Below are 21,418 nucleotides of genomic sequence, written 5' to 3' on the forward strand. Positions count from 1 at the left end.
GAGAGTTTCATGAGGTACTAGAATTTCAGGAAGGAACTATGAAATTATGCAAATACTCCATCTACAGGTAGTATATTTACCTCAGGATCATTACTAGAAGCATGGAGTTAAATGGTGTCAAGTCACCACTATTAAGCACCCAGCTCTTTGCTCATAACATGTGCACAACATATTAATCTGAAGATGGTGCCAGGGCAGAAAAGCATTTGTGTGGCATTTGACAGTTCCATGTCATCACAACCACAGCTACTGCCTGGGAAGGGGGGTGGAGAGCATGTAAGAAACCCTTTTAAGCACTCATTCATATAATGAATTAATGACACACATCCAAACCAGATCTAATGAAATAAACTCTTTATTGCTGCACACATGCTTATATATTAAGCTTTTAAATATATTATTATTATATTGCCATTCTGAAAAGCTTTACATTCTCTTTCTTTTTAACAAGTAGCAGAGGGCAGAACCAATGTAAACAAAGGAAACAATTTACATTTAAATTGTCTTGCAATATAACTACAACCAATAGCCAAGAAAAACAAGTTCAATAAATATTAGAAATCCATTAATTTCATTTTTTAAATTATTAAAATAGGCAAATTTTCACTTGTAAGTGTGGCTCCTAGTATCTGTTTCCTCTTGCAAAGGGCAAGAATCTAAATATTACCAGACAGTTAGTTGGGAGTGATGGGACAATTCACCAAGGAGCTGAACTCAGAAATGCAACTATAAAACTCATTCACACTGGCAATCCATTCTTAATTTCTCCAGCATATTTAGCAGTCTGGGCAAACCTTTGTTACTAGGCAAGAAAACAAAGGCCACCCTGACACTCTTTCACTGGCTCTACAATTAAAAGAAAGAGTCAGAAGTCATTTCACCAGAAGCACCCAGGTGCCATGCTTCTTGACAATTAACTAATTATATTTCACATTTACTTTACCAGACACTTGAAAGAAGAAATACTAGTATGCCTTTTTTAAAAAAAACTTTCTGTGCTTCTGGTTTGTTTTTGCCCCAATAATTCAGTATTGGCATGAACTCTAAAAGGTTAAGCCTCATTTGTTTGCTAAATTCAGCAGATAGCCTTTTTCATGATAACAGGAAGACTACGGAACAGAATGAAATCAGCAGCTCAATAATAAAGTTGTGCCCCTTTCAATATGATGCCCTTTTATTCTGTGAGGTGCCCTTCCAAGCTGTTGCTATTACACGATGGAGAGAAATTATGCCTAGCCAATTCAGGTCCCAAACACTCTAGCATCAAACTTAACTTCTGTGACTTTTTTTGGTGAAAAGTAGGGAAAACAATACCTTGGCCAGGTTTTTAGTTTGCTGCCTCTGCATAACAGAACTGTTCCACATGATTTTGAACAAGTACCATTCTTTTAAGAGATGTGCTTTCCTTGGCACAAAATCAGGAGTCAGAAGTGTCAAATTCTACATCAAGTTAGTTTCATTTGTCAAATACTGCATGGACCCTTACTGTAGATTTGTGGTGGCTCAAAGGGGACTTGTTTAGAGACTGTGTATTCCAAAGCAGAGACTGGCTGTGTATTCCAAAGCAGAGACTGAAATAAGTCAGAGTTTAAGTGCCTCATTTAAGAGAGTCTGCATGGGAATAACATCACATAAATATGGATGATATATATGCCTTGAGATAGAGCCAAGAACACCAAAAACTCAGTCCTGCCACTGTCTCTCTCTAGGGACATAAACTACAGGTGTAGAATCTAGGACACCCCCACCCTACCTTTTCCCATTCTATCACAAAACATTTAAAGGAAGATGAATCTCCAGTGTGGCAGGCAGTAACTTCTGGTAAGCCCTGACTCTGCTTACATGGTTATATAATGTCATTATCTTGTTCCAAGTCAAGAAACCAGATAGGAAAATGGGAAAAGACCCAATGTAAGTTTCTCACTTCATCACACCCGTCAATGGAAAGTGAAAAAACAAGTTCTTGACCTGACTTTGATTGTGATTACTTATCAGTGGAAAGCTGAAGGTCCAGTATTACATCAGCCAGAGCAACTGCATCTACTAATGCAATTGTACTCATGCTTAATAGTATTTGTATATATGAATAATCATCCTCACATTTGCCAGGATAATCCAAAGTGGGCCTCCTTGTCATATTTATATTTATACAGCACATAATTCTTGAGGTTATGTGGTACAGAGCCACTGCATTATCTTAGCTAGGAAAGTTTCCATGTTAGGCAACACAGCCCTTTCCTGCGTTGTTCACATCTCCACCTCCTCCCAATATGTTCTCCAATTGCCAAAGTCTCAAAGTAGCGCTTGCTAGGAAGATTTTAAGAGGGGTTTGTGTTTAAAAAAACCTACTAACTTGTGGCAGCCTTAAAGGACATGCCTTGGTAAGCTTTGTTACAAGCAGCTGTTTCACTCAATTCAGTAGAGTTTAGCACTATGCAAGCCCAGATTGTAGCTGCCTCCAACTCCTGCTATCTCTAAAGGGAGGGGCAGGGGGAGATGACACACTGCACACTCTTGAGCAGTAGTGAGACACTGCTTTTCTTGTCTGTACACCAACATGCATATACCAGAGTAATGTGATTCATAGACCCTAATTTCGCAATGTGTTGATCACGCTATTTGGATCTATGCCAATGTGAGGTCAAGTGCGTTGGCACTGGGCGGTCAGGGGGTGAAGATGGTTGCATGACAGTTCTACCCCACCCCACCCCACTACCTGAATAGGGCAATAAGTTATGCTTCCTTGAGAAAGGGGGAAATGCTGCATGCCACACATACACTCACATACTCCAAACCAGGATTTGAAGACTTTGCGAACCACCTGAACTAAACTTCCAAGCCCAGCAATATCTACAAAATGTCACAACTATGCTTGAAGTGGAACAGACACATGACTAAAGTTCCTGCTAAACATCAGCATTTGAGCATCCTCTACAAAAGTAATATGTAAGGAGTAGGTGGCCAAGTGTGTTTGCACTCAAGACAAAAGTTGAGCCGTGCAATTTCGTGGAGTACTACTGTATTCCAGTAAGAACTGCAGAAATGGGGAATAAAAAAAACAAATGGGACACCTGAATTGAACAGGAGCTTGCTGAATAATAAGGCATCTGGGTTAGAAAGCCAAGGTTCTGCTCTGTCCCCACTGTGCAAATCTGGAAGATAAGGCTGCAGGATGAATAAACACAGCCATTTCTGCAAGGCAAGCAGCAGGCAAATGCAGATACCACTGCACAAGCACAACATTTCTGTAGGCCTGTAGAAGTAAAAGTGCCTATCTCCCTAATTATCCTGTAAAATATGGATCATGAAAGGCAGTCTGATTCATTCATTAACCAGCAACTGCCTTGAATTTAATCTGCTTGCAGGAAGGTGTTGTGCCAATGTTCTTGCAGGCTGCACCAATTTTCACTAGGCATCGCTGGCCTGCAACATCTGGCAGCCTCACAATATGCCAATCAATACATTCATTCAATTTGGTTTGCAGATCCCCCATCAGCACTATCTTGTACAAGCAGCAATGTTTTCAAATCTGAGCTGCTTCCGGGGACCTGGTTCTCATGAGAAGAAAGGTAGATCAGTATGCAATTATCAGAATGTTAAGTTAGAAACTGAAATTATGCATAAAAGGGGAAAGCAGCTACAAAACCCCGGGGGGGGGGGGCGAGGAGAGGGAACTCTGAGCTGATCTACTGTGAAGTCACACAGGGTGATGTCCCAGATTAGCATTCAAGTCCTATGCTGGCCAGAAGATTATCCAGAGCTTCCAGTTTCTGATTGGCTTCTTCAATTGCACTGTATGTTTGCACGTTGCTGGTTATGTGGAAACGGATGTCGTCAACAAGAGGGATTGAGTCTGTCTCCTGCCGTTCTTCAACTGCCTCAGCATTCTCCTTCACTGCCACAGCAAACTCCTCAAACTCCACTAGCTAGATTGGAAAGAGAAGTGGTGATGGAAATTGGCAGGCTGATAAGCACATTAGAGTCCTCAGCATAATGATGTCATTTAGAATTTTAAACAGCAGTAGTAGTACAGAAGAAATTCTGATTCAGTGTGTACAATTATGCATCATATGGACATGAGTTACCAAAAAAAAAGAAAATAAAAAAGATTCACACTGAAAGCATAATATTAAATTTCAGAATAGTGGGAGGAAGAATCACTTTATTGTAACACCACACAAAAGAGACCACCTTTTCCATAAGGAGGCCTAATTCAGCTCAATAATTTGATAAAGACCTGGCAAGCAAGAAAAGCATCTCTTTAAAAAAATGCAGACCTAGGTGTGGGATGCAACTTTGCCATTAAAAAATGGCAGCACAACTATCTGAAACCTTAAAAAAACCAAAAACATGTTTCCTACATAAAGGAAAAACAAAAATTTTTTTTCCTTCCAGTAGCACCTTAAAGACCAACTAAGTTAGTTCTTGGTATGAGCTTTCATGTGCATGCACACTTCTTCAGATACACTGAAACAGAAGTTGCCAGATCCCTCTATATAGTGAGAAGGTGGGGAGGGGTATTACTCAGAAGGGTGGTGGGAATGGGTGATTGGCAGATAGCTGTGATGAGCCTGTTGACGACTCTTAACGACTGCAATAGGTCTTACAGGAAAAAGCAAGGGGTGAGAAAGTGAATCACAAGACAGAGAAACCAGTAGGAGAACACTTCAATCTCCCAGGACATTCTATACAAGATCTCAAAGTAGCTGTTTTACTACAAAGGAATTTCAGAAATAGACTGGAAAGAGAAGCTGCTGAATTGCAACTCATTACCAAACTTAAAACCATGGAGAGACCTGGTCTGAACAAAGACATTGGATTCTTATCTCATTATACATGACAAAGCCATTTTTCACTTTCTCACCCCTTGCTTTTTCCTGTAAGACCTATTGCAGTCGTTAAGAGTCGTCAACAGGCTCATCACAGCTATCTGCCAATCACCCATTCCCACCACCCTTCTGAGTAATACCCCTCCCCACCTTCTCACTATATAGAGGGATCTGGCAACTTCTGTTTCAGTGTATCTGAAGAAGTGTGCATGCACACGAAAGCTCATACCAAGAACTAACTTAGTTGGTCTTTAAGGTGCTACTGGAAGGAAAAAAATTTTTTGTTTTGACTATGGCAGACCAACACGGCTACCTATCTGTAACTGGACCTACATAAAGGCTTTCTGTTTGGAACCACCCATCCCTCTTGCTCCCTCCATCCCACCATTTACTGAACTATTTAACCTCAGAAACAAAAAGTTACCCAACACAAGGTCACTCTAGAACTGGTGTTTTAGCCATTACATAGCACCCACTTAATCTAAGCAATCTTGGTCAACTTATTCACTAGCTGTCCCAGCCCACTGACTTTGTGGGTACTGCTCAAACATTTAACAAAGATTCCCATACACTGTAAAGCAGGAATAGGCGTTTAGAACAATTTTTCACAGAAGCGAAAAAGGCTGATGAAGTAGGATACCCACCAAAGGCTACAAAAAACATGGTTCCACAGGCCTGTGCCTCTATATTCCAATATAAATTCATCATCTAAAGAAAATATTGGTGCCTATTGTACTAGCACGGCGAAGGTGCAGGAAAAACAGAATCCTTTAGAATTCTTAACAGTGGTGCACTTAAATGGGAAGTCCTGATTTTTGTTTGGCTAACAAAGGGCTCCCCACTAAGAACCACTTCCTGCTTGTTTTCACTGGGTTTTCAAATGGGAGAGGAACTTTTGTATAAGTGGATCTGTTAAGAAATCATTTTCTTCAATGTGCTTTCACAGTCAAGAAAGAATTTCACACCTTTCTCAAAGCCTGTTAAGAATAGTTGCCATTTGTGTGGGTGTGCGAATTAGAGCCATTTTAAAAAAAAAGAATCAGTGAATTGACCAGGCTCCCAAATGCCCAGCAGAGACAAGACTGTGAACCTGTGTTCATGGGACTGTAGTATGGGACTGTCAATACTACAACTGGTCAAGCAGGAGAGGAGATGGAAAGAAGGCAGCACTCTTGCTCTTCTCCTGGGGCAAACATTGGCATAAATGCATGTTAGTACTGGCCAGTTAAAGCACAATTTAGATTTCTGCACCCATTTAGTTGGGAGATATTTCAAATAATCCTTGCCTAAGCATTTCTTGGGGAGTCGGCATGATATAATATGGGATTAAAGTAGCAGGATGTATGTACTCTGCACATAACTGAGGTCTGCAATGTAGTTAATGCTTAAGGTGCAACCTGGTGGGGTTGTGGGACAAACTGATCTTTGTAACCAAGATTCAGCACAAGAAGATATGGCTTGTATTATTAGGCCAATGCTTCTCCATGGAAGCTGTCAGAGGCTCAGGAGCAGAAGAGCAGGGGAGAGAGCAAATAGAGAGCGGAGGAGAGGAATCAGAGGGGAGTGTAGGGGAATATGACAGTGACCCGAGAGATTCCATGAGCTTCTCCAGCGAATCAGAAGATTCCCAGAAGGGGGCGCCTATGGTAAGGGCAAGGGGGGTCCCAGGGGGGACGCTCCATAAACAAGGGACCAGAGGGGACTCCCAAGGGAGCAGCGGAGGATCAGGACCAGTTCCCCCACCAGAGCACAGTGGGGGGGAAGAGTCACATGAGTCAGGACCAGCCTCTCCTCCAGCGGGGAGAGAAGATGAGTCAGGGGTAACCACGCCCCCATCGGGAAGTGGGGAAACGGAGGGAAGGCCAGGTCCAGCTAGCCTCCCCGAAAGAGGGAGCAGTGACACAAGTGTAACGGTCAGAAGGAAAGTGGGAGGCTGCGCGCGCGCGCCAAGTTCAAATGTGGAGGAGCGCGGGACAGCAGAAAACCCGGATTGGGAGCCAGGTCCGAAAGCCCGAAGGAGGGAGGGGGAAGAGTCAGGGGACTCAGCGTCAGAGGAGTCTAGGAGGGCTGAGACTCCGACTAGCAGGCGGACCCAGAGAAGGAAGGAACAGAGGAAGAGGTGGAGTAAGGCTAGAATCTTAAACTGGTGTCAGGGGGGAGGAGATTCAGATGGAGCTTCGACGGTCTAAGGTATAGACGTAGCGTTGCGCGCTGCGCGCCTGGAAGTGAAACTGAACTTCAATAAAGACTTTTATACTAGAGAAAGAAGCAGCGTTGGTCTTGTGTGAGCTGGGACCTTGGGCAGCGCTGACAGAAGCTTACAGTAAAGTAATAGACTTTTGAATCTGCCACAATTGATACAAATCAACAGAAAGTTTATATGTATGAGAACTCTCTCTAAAATGCAAACTGTGCCACCATATTTTAGGACTACTTAGGATACTGAGCTCTTTTGTGTGTTACTTCTGCACCTGAAAATCCTCACATTTCAAATAAACTAACCAAGCAACTAGTTCAGGCAAGCAGTTGATCCACAGTCCTCCATGTAAACGTTCCTTGCTGCTCTACAGGCACTCTCTTCTACAGAGAACATGATGCCTTGTTTTTAAGAAATGTGGGCAACTATGCATACACCAGGCTTAAAAGGCTTTGAGAGAGATGAATGCTGGTTACTTGTTGGCTGCTGCATACAACCCATCCCTAGGGAAAGCTCCCCTCCTTACCTTCTCAATGATCTTTGCCATGTACTCCGTGCACTGGTCCTCCAGCCGGGTCAGCTGAAACAGCTTTGCGATCTTCCAGATGCTGACAACACTTTCCTCATCGAGAACCTGGGCCAAAGTCCTCCCACAAAGGCGCTTGAGCCCAGGTAACAGGTACATGTCTGCGACGCAAAGCACTTCGTAGGCATTATCAGGAGACAGCTGCCATGACAAAAGGGCATCCATCAAAATGGGCTCGGTATCAAAACTAAAACCCTGTCTGTAAATCACATCTGACTGCAACAGTGACCCTCATTTATATGATTAAATGCAATTTATTTATATTCTGCCCGAAGACTTGAAGTTCATAACTAGTTTAAAAGTCTAGGCACAAGCACAACCAAATCAAATACTCACATACAAGACTTAGCTTTGCCAGCTCAAACCCATACCAGTGAAAATATTTTACAACAACACTTCTGAAAAATTCTCAGGCCTGGATAAATCTTCAGTTGCAGGTCATTCACCAAGTGCAGTTTTGTCTGGATATGATATATCTCCTGACAATGCACAGAAGTCATCACTAAGATGCTCTACGATAGTCTTGGGTATCTAAATATTAATTATTTTCACAATAATTCATTTTGCTACACCTGCTTTTTTTAATGGATCTTTTCAGTAAGCACCCGTATAAATATAGGTTTTTAAATTATTATTATTATCATCATTTTGCGCCCCCTCACCTTGGCGCCCTGTGCAGGGGAACCACCTGCACTAAATCCAGTGCTGGGTCATCTTTAGTAATTATTTCCATAAATGCCTGCGTGTGCATTTTGTTGGAATGTGCCATTCATAGAACTTTTGCTGAAGGAGTATTTTGTGAGTTGGATGCAGCAGGAATCCATTACCACCACACCACTCGGATCATTTCTGAAAGTTGCACAGGTGCATCATACCAACAAGAGTCTTTAGACATGCATGCTTACAGCAGGATCATTTTTTAAAAGTGCTCTCATACTGGACCACTGCTTGTTTTGCTTAACGATCAAATGCAAGTGACTTAAGAGACCTTGTTCGTATGCTTCACTTAGCCAGTTAACTATGGTTTAATGCCTGTAAGTTCCTATTTCACTCTTCTCCTGCTCCTGGCCACACCATACTGGAAGCAACAAACCACAAGTCTTGGGCTTGTTGTTGTGTCAGTAGAACCTGAGCTCATGATTTGTTTGGAGGAAACGTGGACACAGCCAGTGTGCAATGGTGCAACAGATAATACTCCTCTCCTCCATTAGCTCCTTGTCCCCTGCAAGCTGCTAAGCCCCATGCCACGTACACCAATCACCCTCTTGCAAAAAATCTAGGCCCAGGAAATTTGTCTTAATATTCACTGCAAGTTCACTGCTATGATTTGAATTGCCTGGCTTTGACATTTCCTCCTCCCAGACACTTTAAGCAACTCATCCAAGCATTCCGAAACATAACACCAAGACAAATCTGACTTTGCCATTCCTCTTTGCCTCGTCAGTTCAAATCCTTGATGTTCATTTAATTGGGACCATGTATCAGTAACCCGAGATTCTTTCACTACAGGGGATTGGACTAGATGACCCTCGGGGTCCATTCCAGCTTTAAAATTCTATGATTCTAGAAGTCCCATTGCAAGTAGTTTTGCTGCTGTTTGAAAGTGAAAGCAGCAATGCTCCAGTGGATTCTCTGCAAAGATTTGCTGGACTTTAGTTACATAGAACTGAAGAAACTAAAGAGACAAGGCATGTACTTTTGTAAGCCAAGAAAATCTTTTTAAAAAAAGAACTGAAGAAACTAAACTAAATTATTCTTCTTTGTAAAGAACACTATAGTAAACTGGCACAGCACAGTTAACTGGCCATTACAGCCAAGAGCCTTGCTATTTCCACTGCCATACACAAATATGACAACTCATGATGTCAGTGCTAACCCAGAGCATTCTGTTGTCTGAAGAACAGCCTAAATGGCACCCAGCAACACTTCTTTCTTTCTGCATCCTTCAGACACCAAACTATGGCCTCATCTCTTCTCTACCACTACCACCTATAGTGTGTTGCTTCACTCTGCTTCAAAGCAGACCTAGCCTCAATTGTTGTAGGTATTATGAAGTCTGGCGCTAACAAGCTAAACATTGTACTGGGCTCAAGAGGGGAAGATCTCCCTATTGTTTTCTTCGAAAAAGTGTTGGGAGAAAATCCTGAATGTCTGATATGCGGGTCTATTGCTTTTGCCCATTTCACTGTTATTCCGAGGATGAAGAGTTTGCACTGTTCAGTTCCCTCCTCAGTCACTGCATTTTGAAACTTCTTCACATGGCAAACATTTACCAGAGATGTGTCTTTTTTAAAAGAAAGAAAGAAATGATTTAGGAGGAGGACTAAAACCAAAGTCAGCAGGAAGTGAACCTAAGGAGAGTACAGATGTACAGGCCACATTTTAGCACTATAACTTGTGTAGTTTTAAAAAGAATTGTTTCAAGGTGGCCAACCATGAAATAAAAACAGCAACAGATGGCACAAAACGAAGAGCCATTGAAAACAAAGACACATGCCGGGGGAAGCAGATAGCATAAAAAGGCAAGGCAGGTGTCATTAAAAGCCTAACAAAGCAAGAAAGTCTTCATCTAGTGCTTAAGAGGTAATAGCAAAACGTGCCAGAAACAAATCAGGGAGTAATTCTAGAATGTGTGTGTCAACCCTGAAAAAGCAATCTCTCTCCAACCACCTAACCTCAGAAGGCAGGGAGCTACCAGGAAAGGGTCTCAGACAGGCAAGGAAATTCACTGCTGGGTGAGTTCATGTGGAGAATGTTGCTTCGGACACCCCAGTCCAAGGTTGTGCTGAACTTTATAGGTAAAAATGTGCCCAGTAACCAAGGAGGAGGCAATACAGCTCTTTTGACAGTGGCATAAAATGCTCATGACACCCTGTCCCTGGTTATTACTATTCACACTTCTATCATACCCCTTTTACAAGGAACAGATGCAACACCGGTCACCAGTTTTTAAACCAGCAGAAGTTTCTGGACATTTTGGGAGGGCATTCCCATGAACACTAGCCTGGGCATTACTGTGGGAAAATATAGAAACAAAAAAAGATCCCACTTCTAAGTGGAGTATATAGGGAGACAGATTCATACCTCTGAGCAGTGAATCTACAGTAGTGAATATGTGAGACAGCCTGGTCTGGATGGGCTTGCATGTCCCTGGAAGGAGCAATTCTGTACTTTGGGTCTACACCTGGGTCACCTAGAGGCCCAGGTAGCCTCGGTGGCTAGGGGTGTTGGCTTGCCAGCTATTCCTGACTGGTTTGCCAGTTACAGCCAACTTTGCAACAGAGATGTTGGCCACTGTACTCCATGCTCTGGTAACTCCCAGACTGGATTATTGCACTCTACAAGCAGCTGCCCTTGAAGACCACTTGGAAACTTCAGGTAGCCCAAGTGCATCAGCCACATTACTGGCTGGGGTCGCATTTGGAACTTGTAGAACCCTGTCTTAAAACAGCTGCATTAGATGCCACTTCATTTCCAGGCCCAAGTCAAGGAGCTCATTTCAGTGTTTAAAGCCCCAAACATCTTAGGCCCCAAATATCGGAAATGTCACCTCCTTTCCTACAAACTCTGTTGGGCCCTCTTGGTTGTTCCACTGCCTTCAGAAGTTCAGCAGGGGTGGGGAATTGGGGAGGGCATTCTCTGTGTCAGCCCCTAAGTTGTGGAATACCCTCCTGACAGTGGTGTTTCTGGTGCCCTCGCTATGCAGTTTTCATCATATGCTGATGAAGATGCATCTCTGACCTTTGACAGTTGATATATGTATTTGTAAGACCCATCCCATTTGCTTTAAACTGTTTTTAGTATTTTATTTTAAACTGTTGGGTCCTGCCCTGGGACGTTATGGTGAAGGGGAAGTAATTAATAAAAATAACATCTGAAATGCAAAGAAGTTCAGTAGTAATCCATACCCAAATTTTGGAATTACTCAAGAACAGGAATGCTTGTGCTATGGGTCATGATTTTTAAAAGAAACTTCCCTAGCCTTAAAGCAAGGGATGGGTGTGTGTGTGTGTGTCAAGAAGAAGATAATTGTTTCAAGAGTTCCTTAGCTTGAAAGAAAACAAGGACAGATGGTTTGGTTGGCAGCTTTGCTTCTTGCCCTGCAGGACGACAGATCAAGGGGGGAAAAGAGATTCATGGTCTCAGAGAGTATTCTGCAGAGCAAAGTTGCTCTCACTACATTCTACCCTTTAGCATCTCACTTCCCTACAGTGTGAAATGCCTTCCAGACGCAATGAGATTTAGGGGTAAGAGTCTGTGACAACAACTAGCTGAAGATGGCTCTCAGTCTCTCCACACCCCCCCCCCAGCACAACATGTAAGTATTCTAAGGCAGGAGTGGGGAACCTATAGCCTTCAGTCACACTCCCAAAAATCCCAGCCAGCACAACCAATGGGGTCCAGCAACATCTGGTCCCCCAGCCCTGCTCTCTAAAGGAACAGCACACAAAACAAGGCAAATGGCAGCTCTGAGAGAGCCAGCCAATGTATAATTCCACTGGAGGAGAGGGAAAGCTGCAGCTATTTTTCAGTTCTGAAAGTGCTCTTGCTTTCCAGTTTGCTGCGTTTCTGAGCTCAGAGCAGTGAGCTGGAGCTAGCTCACTGCATGACAGGGATTCAATTTCCTTGGGAATGAGATTACCACCTCCCACTTCACCTGTCAGTCCTGTAGCTGACGGGAGACTGCAGCCAAAATGCATATGCACTTCTCAGGATATTAACGAGACATTTGACAAGCCTTTCTTTCAGTGATGGCTTCATCCCCCAAACCGTTCTTGCTGAGTGTTGCTGCTGCCGTGTTCCTTTTCCCACAGATTCGCCACTCACTTGCTTAGACAGCACCACAACAGGCTGCTGATGTTGACAGCAGCAACACTTTTGCTCCACAGTGACCAAAAGTTCTGCGTCAACTTTTGGTCGACAGGCAAATGCCTGTAACCATTTTGACAGCATGGACACCACCCTGAGGTTTTGCATCTCCTACATTTGCAGACCCTCTGGTTACTCAAAACACAACACACACTCAACAATTCCTTAAGCATCCTATGCCAAGTCCTGTGCAACAAGTGCAGGATTCACACACTCCAGTATTCAATCTAGATTAGGACTTCTGGGAAAAGTGCAACCACGCCTTTTGTTCTGAATGAGACAAGCAGCAGTACAAACAGGAGAAAACAGTGCATCTCTAGCTAGTTCACTGTGTATTGGCACTGCCCCCTAGTGGCAGATTGACCGCCCTATGTATTCTAGTGCTGTCACAGAATTCCTCAGATGAGTGAGTACTCCCAGTTGGCATCAGAAAAAATGGACCACATGGGGGCAAGAAAGCAGTCAGTATGAGAGACATGTTGACTTAGAGGATATATTTTTATCCATGGCGGTTGTTTCTTGTCATTTACGGATGGCTGAACTGCAGTCTTGTAAATAAAGTTCACGTCTAACCTCAAATAAAATTCAAGCATTTTGGGAGGGAGGGACATAAGACCCACTAGAAAAGGCAAGAAAATGGGGGAAATGTTTATTGAACGACTGCTGCATGGCTTTTTATGGTGATGTATTAATATGCAGTGAAAGATAAGCAAAAGATCCAGGGTAAGCTGAATAGCTGTTGGCTAGAGCATGGTGCTGATAACACCATGGTTGCAGGTTCGGTCTCCATATGGGAAAGCTGCATTTTCCTGCATTGCAGGGGGTTGGACTAGATGATCCTCAGGGTCCCTTTCCAACTCTATGATTCTATGATTTCACAGGAACAGATAGGGTTCTTTTATCCCATGGTTGGGACATTTGCAAGTTAACAGGCCTCATTAAATAAGCTTAATACTCTGTTCCCACCACACAGTGGCAATTCTGGCACTTTTCTCCCAGGACCACAGCAGTCCTGGCTAGAACCAACGTTCTAGAAATGGGCTGTGCTCAGAAAGGGTGAAAATTGAAAACTCACCTCTGTGTCATCACTGTAGATGTAATAGAGGACCCTGATGAAGATTTCCTCTGAAATGTTATGGAGGGTAACTACAGGGATGCTAGGTTGGGTCTGCAGCTCCTCGCTTTCAGAGAAGTGATCCTCTAGGAGTGCTTTGAAATAGTCACTGCGGCCACAGAAAAATGCCTGCAAGAAGAGAAGAAAGCAGGAATCTCCCTGGCTCACCATTGCCCTGCACACCAGGAGAGCAACCAGATATAAATGATTTCTATTGACCCTCCTGGCTTTCTAAGGTTTATTTATTACATTTACATCCTGCCCTACCTCCCAAGGGAGTCCAAGGCAGCTCACCTATCAGTGATGTAATACAGCTTAAGAAACCCACACATTTAAAGCATGTAGAAACATACAGGCGATTCTCAACTTATGCGGCTACACATGTGCTCAGACTGCTGGCCTTAGCATAGCAGGTACTGGCAGTTCACACTAGCTCATTTAGTAGAGCTGGGAATATGAAAAAGCATGCGGTGAGCTTCTCATTTCAGCTGGAGGCTCTATAATTGTCGTCTTCAGTGTCACATAGCACTGCAGCCATGTGGCTAAGAAAAGCTGTCAGGCAGAAACATTTAATACCAATCACTTCCAAGAGACAGTGGGACAGTTCGTACCAGGGACTAAGTCCCACAAAACTCATTGTGACTTACTTCTGAGTAGGCAGGCATGGGATTCTGTTGTGTACTAGACAATCAGCATGCTCATGAATTGCAGTGAGCACTTCCTTAGAATCCCTGCTCCCCCTGCTCCCGCAACGTAGTTTTACAAATCTGTCTGGCTTTAGAAATATACCTTGGTATGTGCCAAATTGGAAGATGCAAGCAAAAAAGCTGCCCTAGTAAATTAAGTCAATATGAATACATACCTTGTGACACAAGAAATTGTATTCTGCCACCCGGAAACAAACGTCAGGACAGCTGCTAAAGTTGTCAGTGCTGTCAAAAGGCAACTCTCCAAAACCTACCTGTACATACAGAAACAGGAAAAAAAATTGTTATGACACCTTCTGTATTAGGACCCCTTTTAAAATAAATACCTATCACCAGACAGAAACATTCCTCTATACTTAAGCAATAAATCCTAAAGTATTCTCACAAGGCATTAACCAAGCTTTGTAAGACTGAGGGTGCATTCAGACAATCACCTCTACTTTTTAAAAAAGTTTTTAATTTCATTTCAGTGAATCTAGCAAATAAAGTCATCAGTAATAACAACTTCAAAACATGAGAGCTGCAGAGCAGGATGTAAACAATAATTTGGCCAAGAAGATGAATATACAGAAGTTTACAATATCCAAATCTCTCTTAAATCTGCAGAACTTTAGTTTTGCCAACCTGCATCCTGATTCCAGGATTTATTACATTAAGAGATAAAGTAAAGGGCATAAAAATTAACACATGACAATTCCTTAAGCAGTAAATTAAACACATGTATACCTATTTTCCTAAGGGACGCGGGTGGCGCTGTGGGTTAAAGCCTCAGCGCCTAGGACTTGCCGATCGAAAGGTCGGCGGTTCGAATCCCCGCGGCGGGGTGCGCTCCCGTTGCTCGGTCCCAGCGCCTGCCAACCTAGCAGTTCGAAAGCACCCCCGGGTGCAAGTAGATAAATAGGGACCGCTTACTAGCGGGAAGGTAAACGGCGTTCCGTGTGCTGCGCTGGCTTGCCAGATGCAGCTTTGTCACGCTGGCCACGTGACCCGGAAGTGTCTCCAGACAGCGCTGGCTCCCAGCCTATAGAGTGAGATGAGCGCACAACCCTAGAGTTTGGCAAGACTGGCCCGTACGGGCAGGGGTACCTTTACCTTTTTATACCTATTTTCCTAATAGGTAGAGCTGTAATAACTATAGATCGGGCATTGGGGAGAGAAAAGGTGGCTTTGGGATTTCAGTGCATAATTTGACCACCATGGTGTTTTGCTATTGATGGGGTCTGAAAAACAAATCAGGCTAACATAGTAAAATGCAGAGAACTGAGATTACAAAGATTTGTTTTTAGAGAATAGTAAGTGAACTGTGGGGCACGGGTGGCGCTGTGGGTTAAAGCCTCAGCGCCTAGGACTTGCCGATCGAAAGGTCGGCGGTTCGAAACCCCGCGGCGGGGTGCGCTCCCGTTGCTCGGTCCCAGCGCCTGCCAACCTAGCAGTTCGAAAGCACCCCTGGGTGCAAGTAGATAAATAGGGACCGCTTACTAGCGGGAAGGTAAACGGCGTTCCGTGTGCTGCGCTGGCTCGCCAGATGCAGCTTGTCACGCTGGCCACGTGACCCGGAAGTGTCTGCGGACAGCGCTGGCCCCCCGGCCTATAGAGTGAGATGGGCGCACAACCCTAGAGTCTGGCAAGACTGGCCCGTACGAGCAGGGGTACCTTTACCTTTAAGTGAACTGTAGGACAGGGATATTTACATTTAGTCTTAGGAGATTATCTATCGTTCCCAAATATTACTGATATACACAGCTGCTGTCAGTTATTCACTGAACAAAATTTGTGGGACAAACAGCAGCTTTGTCTTCTTGTTCCTGTTGTTTCATACAGTGAAGATTAACACACAAACCAAAACACAACATATTTAATGACTAATCTTGAGGAAACATGATAATCTGGGTATGTACCAAAAGCTGCTGAAAGAAAGCTGGGCGGGTAAATATGCCAAATTTTGATGTTCGATAGTTTGGCAAAGAGTGGAAAAACAAACTTCTTTTTTTATATAAAGTGCTAAAAACAACTATAATCCTGTAACAGTGAATATTATACCCGATGTTGCTGGGTTTTTTTTTAGGGAAAAAACATTACAGGAGGTTGACTATTTGAGGGAAGGTGCACATGCACAAGGACTGCCTCTCTATATGAACTGTCGGAGACCCTGCAATCATCACCTGAGGTTCTTCTTCATGGGCCCTTCTGAGACTGGTCCAGAGGGTGGCAACATAAGAACAAGACTTTTCTGTGGTGACTCTCCGCTTGTGGGGTGCTCTCCTAGGGAGGCTCGCCAGGAGCCTTCATTATGCATCTCTAGGTGCCAGGAGAAATTGTGTGTGTGGGGGGGGGGGTTATTGGTTTGTTTTGGTTTTTTTTTTATTCTGTAGTTTGTGTTCTCATTTTGTATTTTTATGTTGTCGACCACCCTGTAGCCTTCGGGTGAAGGGTGATATATAAATTTAGTAAATAGTAATGATGTGTTACCAATTTTTTGACCACATTGAGGGTTTGGGTGCAGGAATCTATGTTCCTTTTCTTACCCCCTCCCTTATGGAGCCCAAATTCCACCAGTAGTTCTTAGCCATAATTAACCGTCACATCATTCATCAACATTTTGTTAAGTGACATTAACCATAGTTAAGGCTCACCAGGGTTCTGCATAATCCAGGGCCTGAAGCCAGTTTCAAACCACACTTCGGCTTTTGGGCAGGTGGCAGGGAAGAGAAGAGGTGAATTTGGGTTCCGAAAGGGAGAGGGTAGGTGAAGGGAACCCATGATTCTACAGTGCAGTCCCAATTTGCCTTAACTATATTTAACCAAATCAGCTGTGTTACACGCATAGTTGTCCTGAAACCAGGAAGAAAGAACAAAACTGTCCAAAGCAACAGGAATGAAAATGTGTTTTAGAAAAAGCAGTGAATGTGCAGGTTTGCTTCACTATATACTTCTGAGGTGGGAGCAGAAAAAAATAGGGACATTTTTTTCCTATGCTTGGCATTTTCCACTCCCTACCAGCAAATCTTTGGAGGGGGTAGAGAAGATTCCCTCCATTTATGGACAGTGGCAGCAGCACAGTGGTAACTTGGAATGTGCCAAAGAGTCAACCTAATAGAAGAGAGCTCAGCTCCCTTTTCTCAGTGTGAATTTACCACATGGAATTGTCTTAAGCACAGGAAAGCACAGGAGGTTTTAATAAACTGTTCAGATTTATATGCACAGGAACTGCTTAAAATTAGGGCTATATTTTATTAGTTTACTTTAGTTACAAATTCAATAAAAGGGCTGAACCCATTTAAAACAAATAAAAAATTGAAAAAGGGTTCTACATATAATTCACACATATGCGCACAGAAAACCTGAGAATTAAGACACTGATCAGTGTAGTCCACATGCAGTCACAGGGTATCTGCTCATGGGCAAATGGACATGCTTCAATTATCTGCCACAAATCTAAAACAGAAATCAGGCATCTTCCCCATGAGCACTGGACTGAACTCAGTCTACATTTGGGTGTCCAAAATTTTCCCTGTGGGTCATTATGAAATTCGAGAATGTGCAATAGAAAGCCTAAGCACAAGAACACTTCCTGCATCCATGATCTGCACCATGTTGCAATGGGCAAAGTGCCAAGCCATAAAAAAACAACCATGTTGCACCAGGGAACAATAAAGCAGGACAATCTGGCACTCAGAATCCAAAATATCCAAGAATCACATTCCTAACACCAAAGCAAGTAGAACCAGAAGATCAAGATACATGCCGCACACCCTTATCTCCCCCACCTTACTGTTTTCATATCGTTAGAGGCCAGAAAAACTTTCCCATGAAAATAAGACCTTTTGACCAAAAGTTGAGGACTTCTACAATAAAATGATCTGGGCAGTGCTATTAATTAATACCCAGCTTATATGTCACCACATTTCATGTTCCGGTCATAGGCGCTCCTGAAAGTTGAGACAGTCAGGATAGTTTAGCCACACCCTTACAGAAGACCAACAATGGAACAGGCCTAATCTAGAGTATTCCTTCATGGAGAGAGACGACAGTATGTTGGACTCCCAAAGAAGAGTGGAGAAGACAAATGGCTGCTTCAGGACCAAACAAGGCATGGCATTTGCCACTTCCCTTTCACACTACCAAATATAGGAGAATAACAGGCTGTAAGAGAGTGGAATAGCCCAGACATAGCAAGGCAGACCATCCTGGCCATTCATTCATTCATTTTGGGGGGAACCTCTCTCACACACTTTCAGTCATGTACCGAAAGTACAGAGGAGCATGGAAGCTCCCATGCAGATATTCCACGCAACTATCTCCTCTTTCACACAGCAACGTGGATGCCTGAGAGGGAACAGAAAGGAGTAGATGTAAGGGAATCCAGCAAGATTGGTGCCCTGACACCATGGAAGCAGGAGCTGCCAACGTTCAACACTAGCGGAGTGGCTGCTGCACAGCCTAAAGAGAGCAAACCAGAACAAACTGCAGAAGTGCAGGACTGCTGAGGGCTTAACTGGCAGGACCCTGCAAGAAGAGGGAGGGAAAAAACATATGCTTCCTACCCTGAGTTCGGCTGGCAGGGCGCAGTCTGCTAGCAGAGCCAGGTCTTCCTGTAGCCGCGAGTTACCTGGGGGCTCAATCGTCAGCACCTTCACACAGGTCCCTGGCTTGGAAGAAACTGGAAGAGGCAAAAAAAAATTTCCAAAGTATAGAATCCTGAAGACTATATGGACATCCCTTTGGGAATGTGATGGATAAAGTTATCTGGGGATGTTTTTAAAATTCAAGGATGGCCCACACCCCTTATATGCAAATGTTAGGCAAATAAATAAAGCATTAAAAAAAAAAATATGGAAGAGACTGCTAAGAATTATGTTTTCCTCCTTCTTTGAAAAGCTCTGGCTACAGAAAAACAAGTAGAATTTTCCCACACAAAACTCATGCTCATGACTGCTTCTGTTACTGCTTTCACAGAGCAGTAGGCCTCCCTTTGTAAGAGATTTGCATGCATTTTGTGATTTAGATTTATGACTACACAGCTTGGAGGAGGGGAAGGGGAATCATGACTACTAGTTGGCCAAAAAGGCAACTTGAGAGCCAAAGGGAAGTTCTTATTTGCCATCTTCCCCACATGGCCATCTTCCGCACAAGACCAGAGTGTCTGCACATGCTCTGCCGAATTAATATCTGTGATCAGGCACCAATGCACACACAACCAATACCACAGCTAAAGGTGGTGGTGGGGGAGTTTATCAGTGCCCAACAACATGTAGCAGTTCAACTGGACATGAACATTTTAAAAATGGCAAATTCTATTGATATCACCCATCACCCATTCATACATTAAACAGATTACATGTGGTAGGCAGACAAACAAGAACAGTTCTCTTCAGCAGCATTCACATCGCCATGAAGATGCTGGTATTGAATTACACATCTTGATATGGTTAATGAATATGAAACTGCTTCCAGATCAGAAGTGGGAGAGCCAGTGGGTGCCCTCCAGATGTTGCTGGACTCCAGCTCCCATCAGCCCCACCAGCATGTCAAATAGTGAGGGATTATGGGACCTGAAGTCCAACAATGCCAGGAAGCCCTCAGGTTCCTCGCATCCCTGTTCCACCCCTCTTTAGGGATGTTCATGGACATGTGAAAATGGTTTCAGAGACCCATCTGACCTGGTAATTGCCATGCAACCACTTAGTCATTTCTGGAATAAGCCTTTAAACAGAACTCCTCTATCTACCCTAGGGATCCAACAATTACAGGGAGCAGAGAGAAATCGGGCAGCTTATCATCATTTAGCATGATTCTTTGGGAAGGACACTGTTCGCTCCTAATCTCTCTCCTACATGCTAAAACCACATTGATGTGCACTGGTTAAACATGCAAGTTGTAAAAACTCTGGCTACAATTTTACGTCAGCCCTCACTATGGGGGCCTTGAAAAAGCCACTGCCTTCAGCTCTGTATTGCGGTGGCTCACACTGACCCACTTTTCGGGGTTGTTCCAAGGATTGCAGAAGGAATGTAAAACAGAGTGCTCTAAATTCTCAAAAAGGCTATATAAATGCCAAGTAGGAGAGACTTCCGGAGGCGGCGCAAAACCGTGATGGCGGACCTCTTCGAGCTCTGAAGAGGGGCACCGCAGAAAAGGGTTGCTCGCGACGGCGCAGCGGCAACCCATCAAGATAAACCACGGGCAGAGTGAGTCCGTGGCCGTGGGACCCGGCGGGCACCTGGAGCGACCCCGAAATCACAAAAGGAACCCCGTAAGGGGCTCCGGAGTGAAGGAGGGGGAGCGGTGCTGTGGGTTCATCGCTCTTTCTGCGGAGGCGAAGCCGCGCGGCTGTCACGGATGAGCGCTGACCTTTCTTCCAAGAAACATCGGGCTGAAACATCAAACCCGTGAGTAAGGACCTAAGATTCTACAAATCAAATCGGAAAATTTGGCTAAAAACGGGAGACGAGAAAGAGGAAGTCCGTCTTCCGACACTGCTTTCAAGATCAAAGCAGACGGTCTAAAGAGCGGAAAGCGCTGTGAACAGGGAAGCTTTGAAGCTTTAAATCGGGACTTTCGTGCACATTTGAATTTTACTTTTAAAGAATAAATACAGCATAAAATTGACCTGGAGCGGACACCCCAAGGGCAAGGGAAGACTCTAACCCCAAATTCCCGGGTGGCCGGGTAAAGTTGTTTAAACTGCGGAACTGTTGCAAGCTTCCAGATACTTTTGTAACTGGATAGTGTAATTTTGAGCTCACCTAGCTGAAGTGGATACAATTGCAGGCACCTTGCTGGAACTTTGTTATATGTTTAAAAGGGCTCTGCAGGACCTTTCTTTTAGCGTGCTGGAACTAATTTGCTTTTAAAATTGTTTTTAAAGTTGGAACAAAGAGACTTTAATTGCGGAAAGTTACCTTCTTCTTACTAAAACTTTGGTGGCACTCCCCCTAGAGGACATTGGGAATATAGAGGCCTGGGAAAGTTTCTCTGTTTACCTTCTCTCAATAGACTGTTTTTAATTCTGGACTTGCCTTTCCCATGGGATTACAACACTTGACCTTGAACGTTGACTGATGAGTGGCACAGGAAAGACAAGAGCAGCCAAAGCTAAGGAAGCTAAGGAGAAAG

General features: G+C 43.8%; 1 protein-coding gene across 1 annotated transcript in view; it reads right to left on the reverse strand.

The window, feature by feature from the left end:
• Positions 1-3,324: 3,324 nt before the first annotated feature.
• ABTB1 (ankyrin repeat and BTB domain containing 1) overlaps positions 3,325-21,418 on the reverse strand; it is a 47,452-nt gene continuing 29,358 nt past the window's right edge. Inside the window, exons 8-12 of the mRNA XM_053377995.1 lie at positions 18,847-18,962; positions 14,458-14,556; positions 13,557-13,724; positions 7,553-7,753; positions 3,325-3,926 (exon numbers count right to left, since the gene is read on the reverse strand). Of these exons, the coding sequence (XP_053233970.1) occupies positions 3,720-3,926; positions 7,553-7,753; positions 13,557-13,724; positions 14,458-14,556; positions 18,847-18,962 (791 nt within the window). The 3' untranslated portion in view covers positions 3,325-3,719. The remainder of the gene's footprint in view (positions 3,927-7,552; positions 7,754-13,556; positions 13,725-14,457; positions 14,557-18,846; positions 18,963-21,418) is intronic.

The sequence above is a fragment of the Podarcis raffonei genome, chromosome 2 (assembly GCF_027172205.1).
Source record: "Podarcis raffonei isolate rPodRaf1 chromosome 2, rPodRaf1.pri, whole genome shotgun sequence".
Taxonomy (NCBI): domain Eukaryota; kingdom Metazoa; phylum Chordata; class Lepidosauria; order Squamata; family Lacertidae; genus Podarcis; species Podarcis raffonei.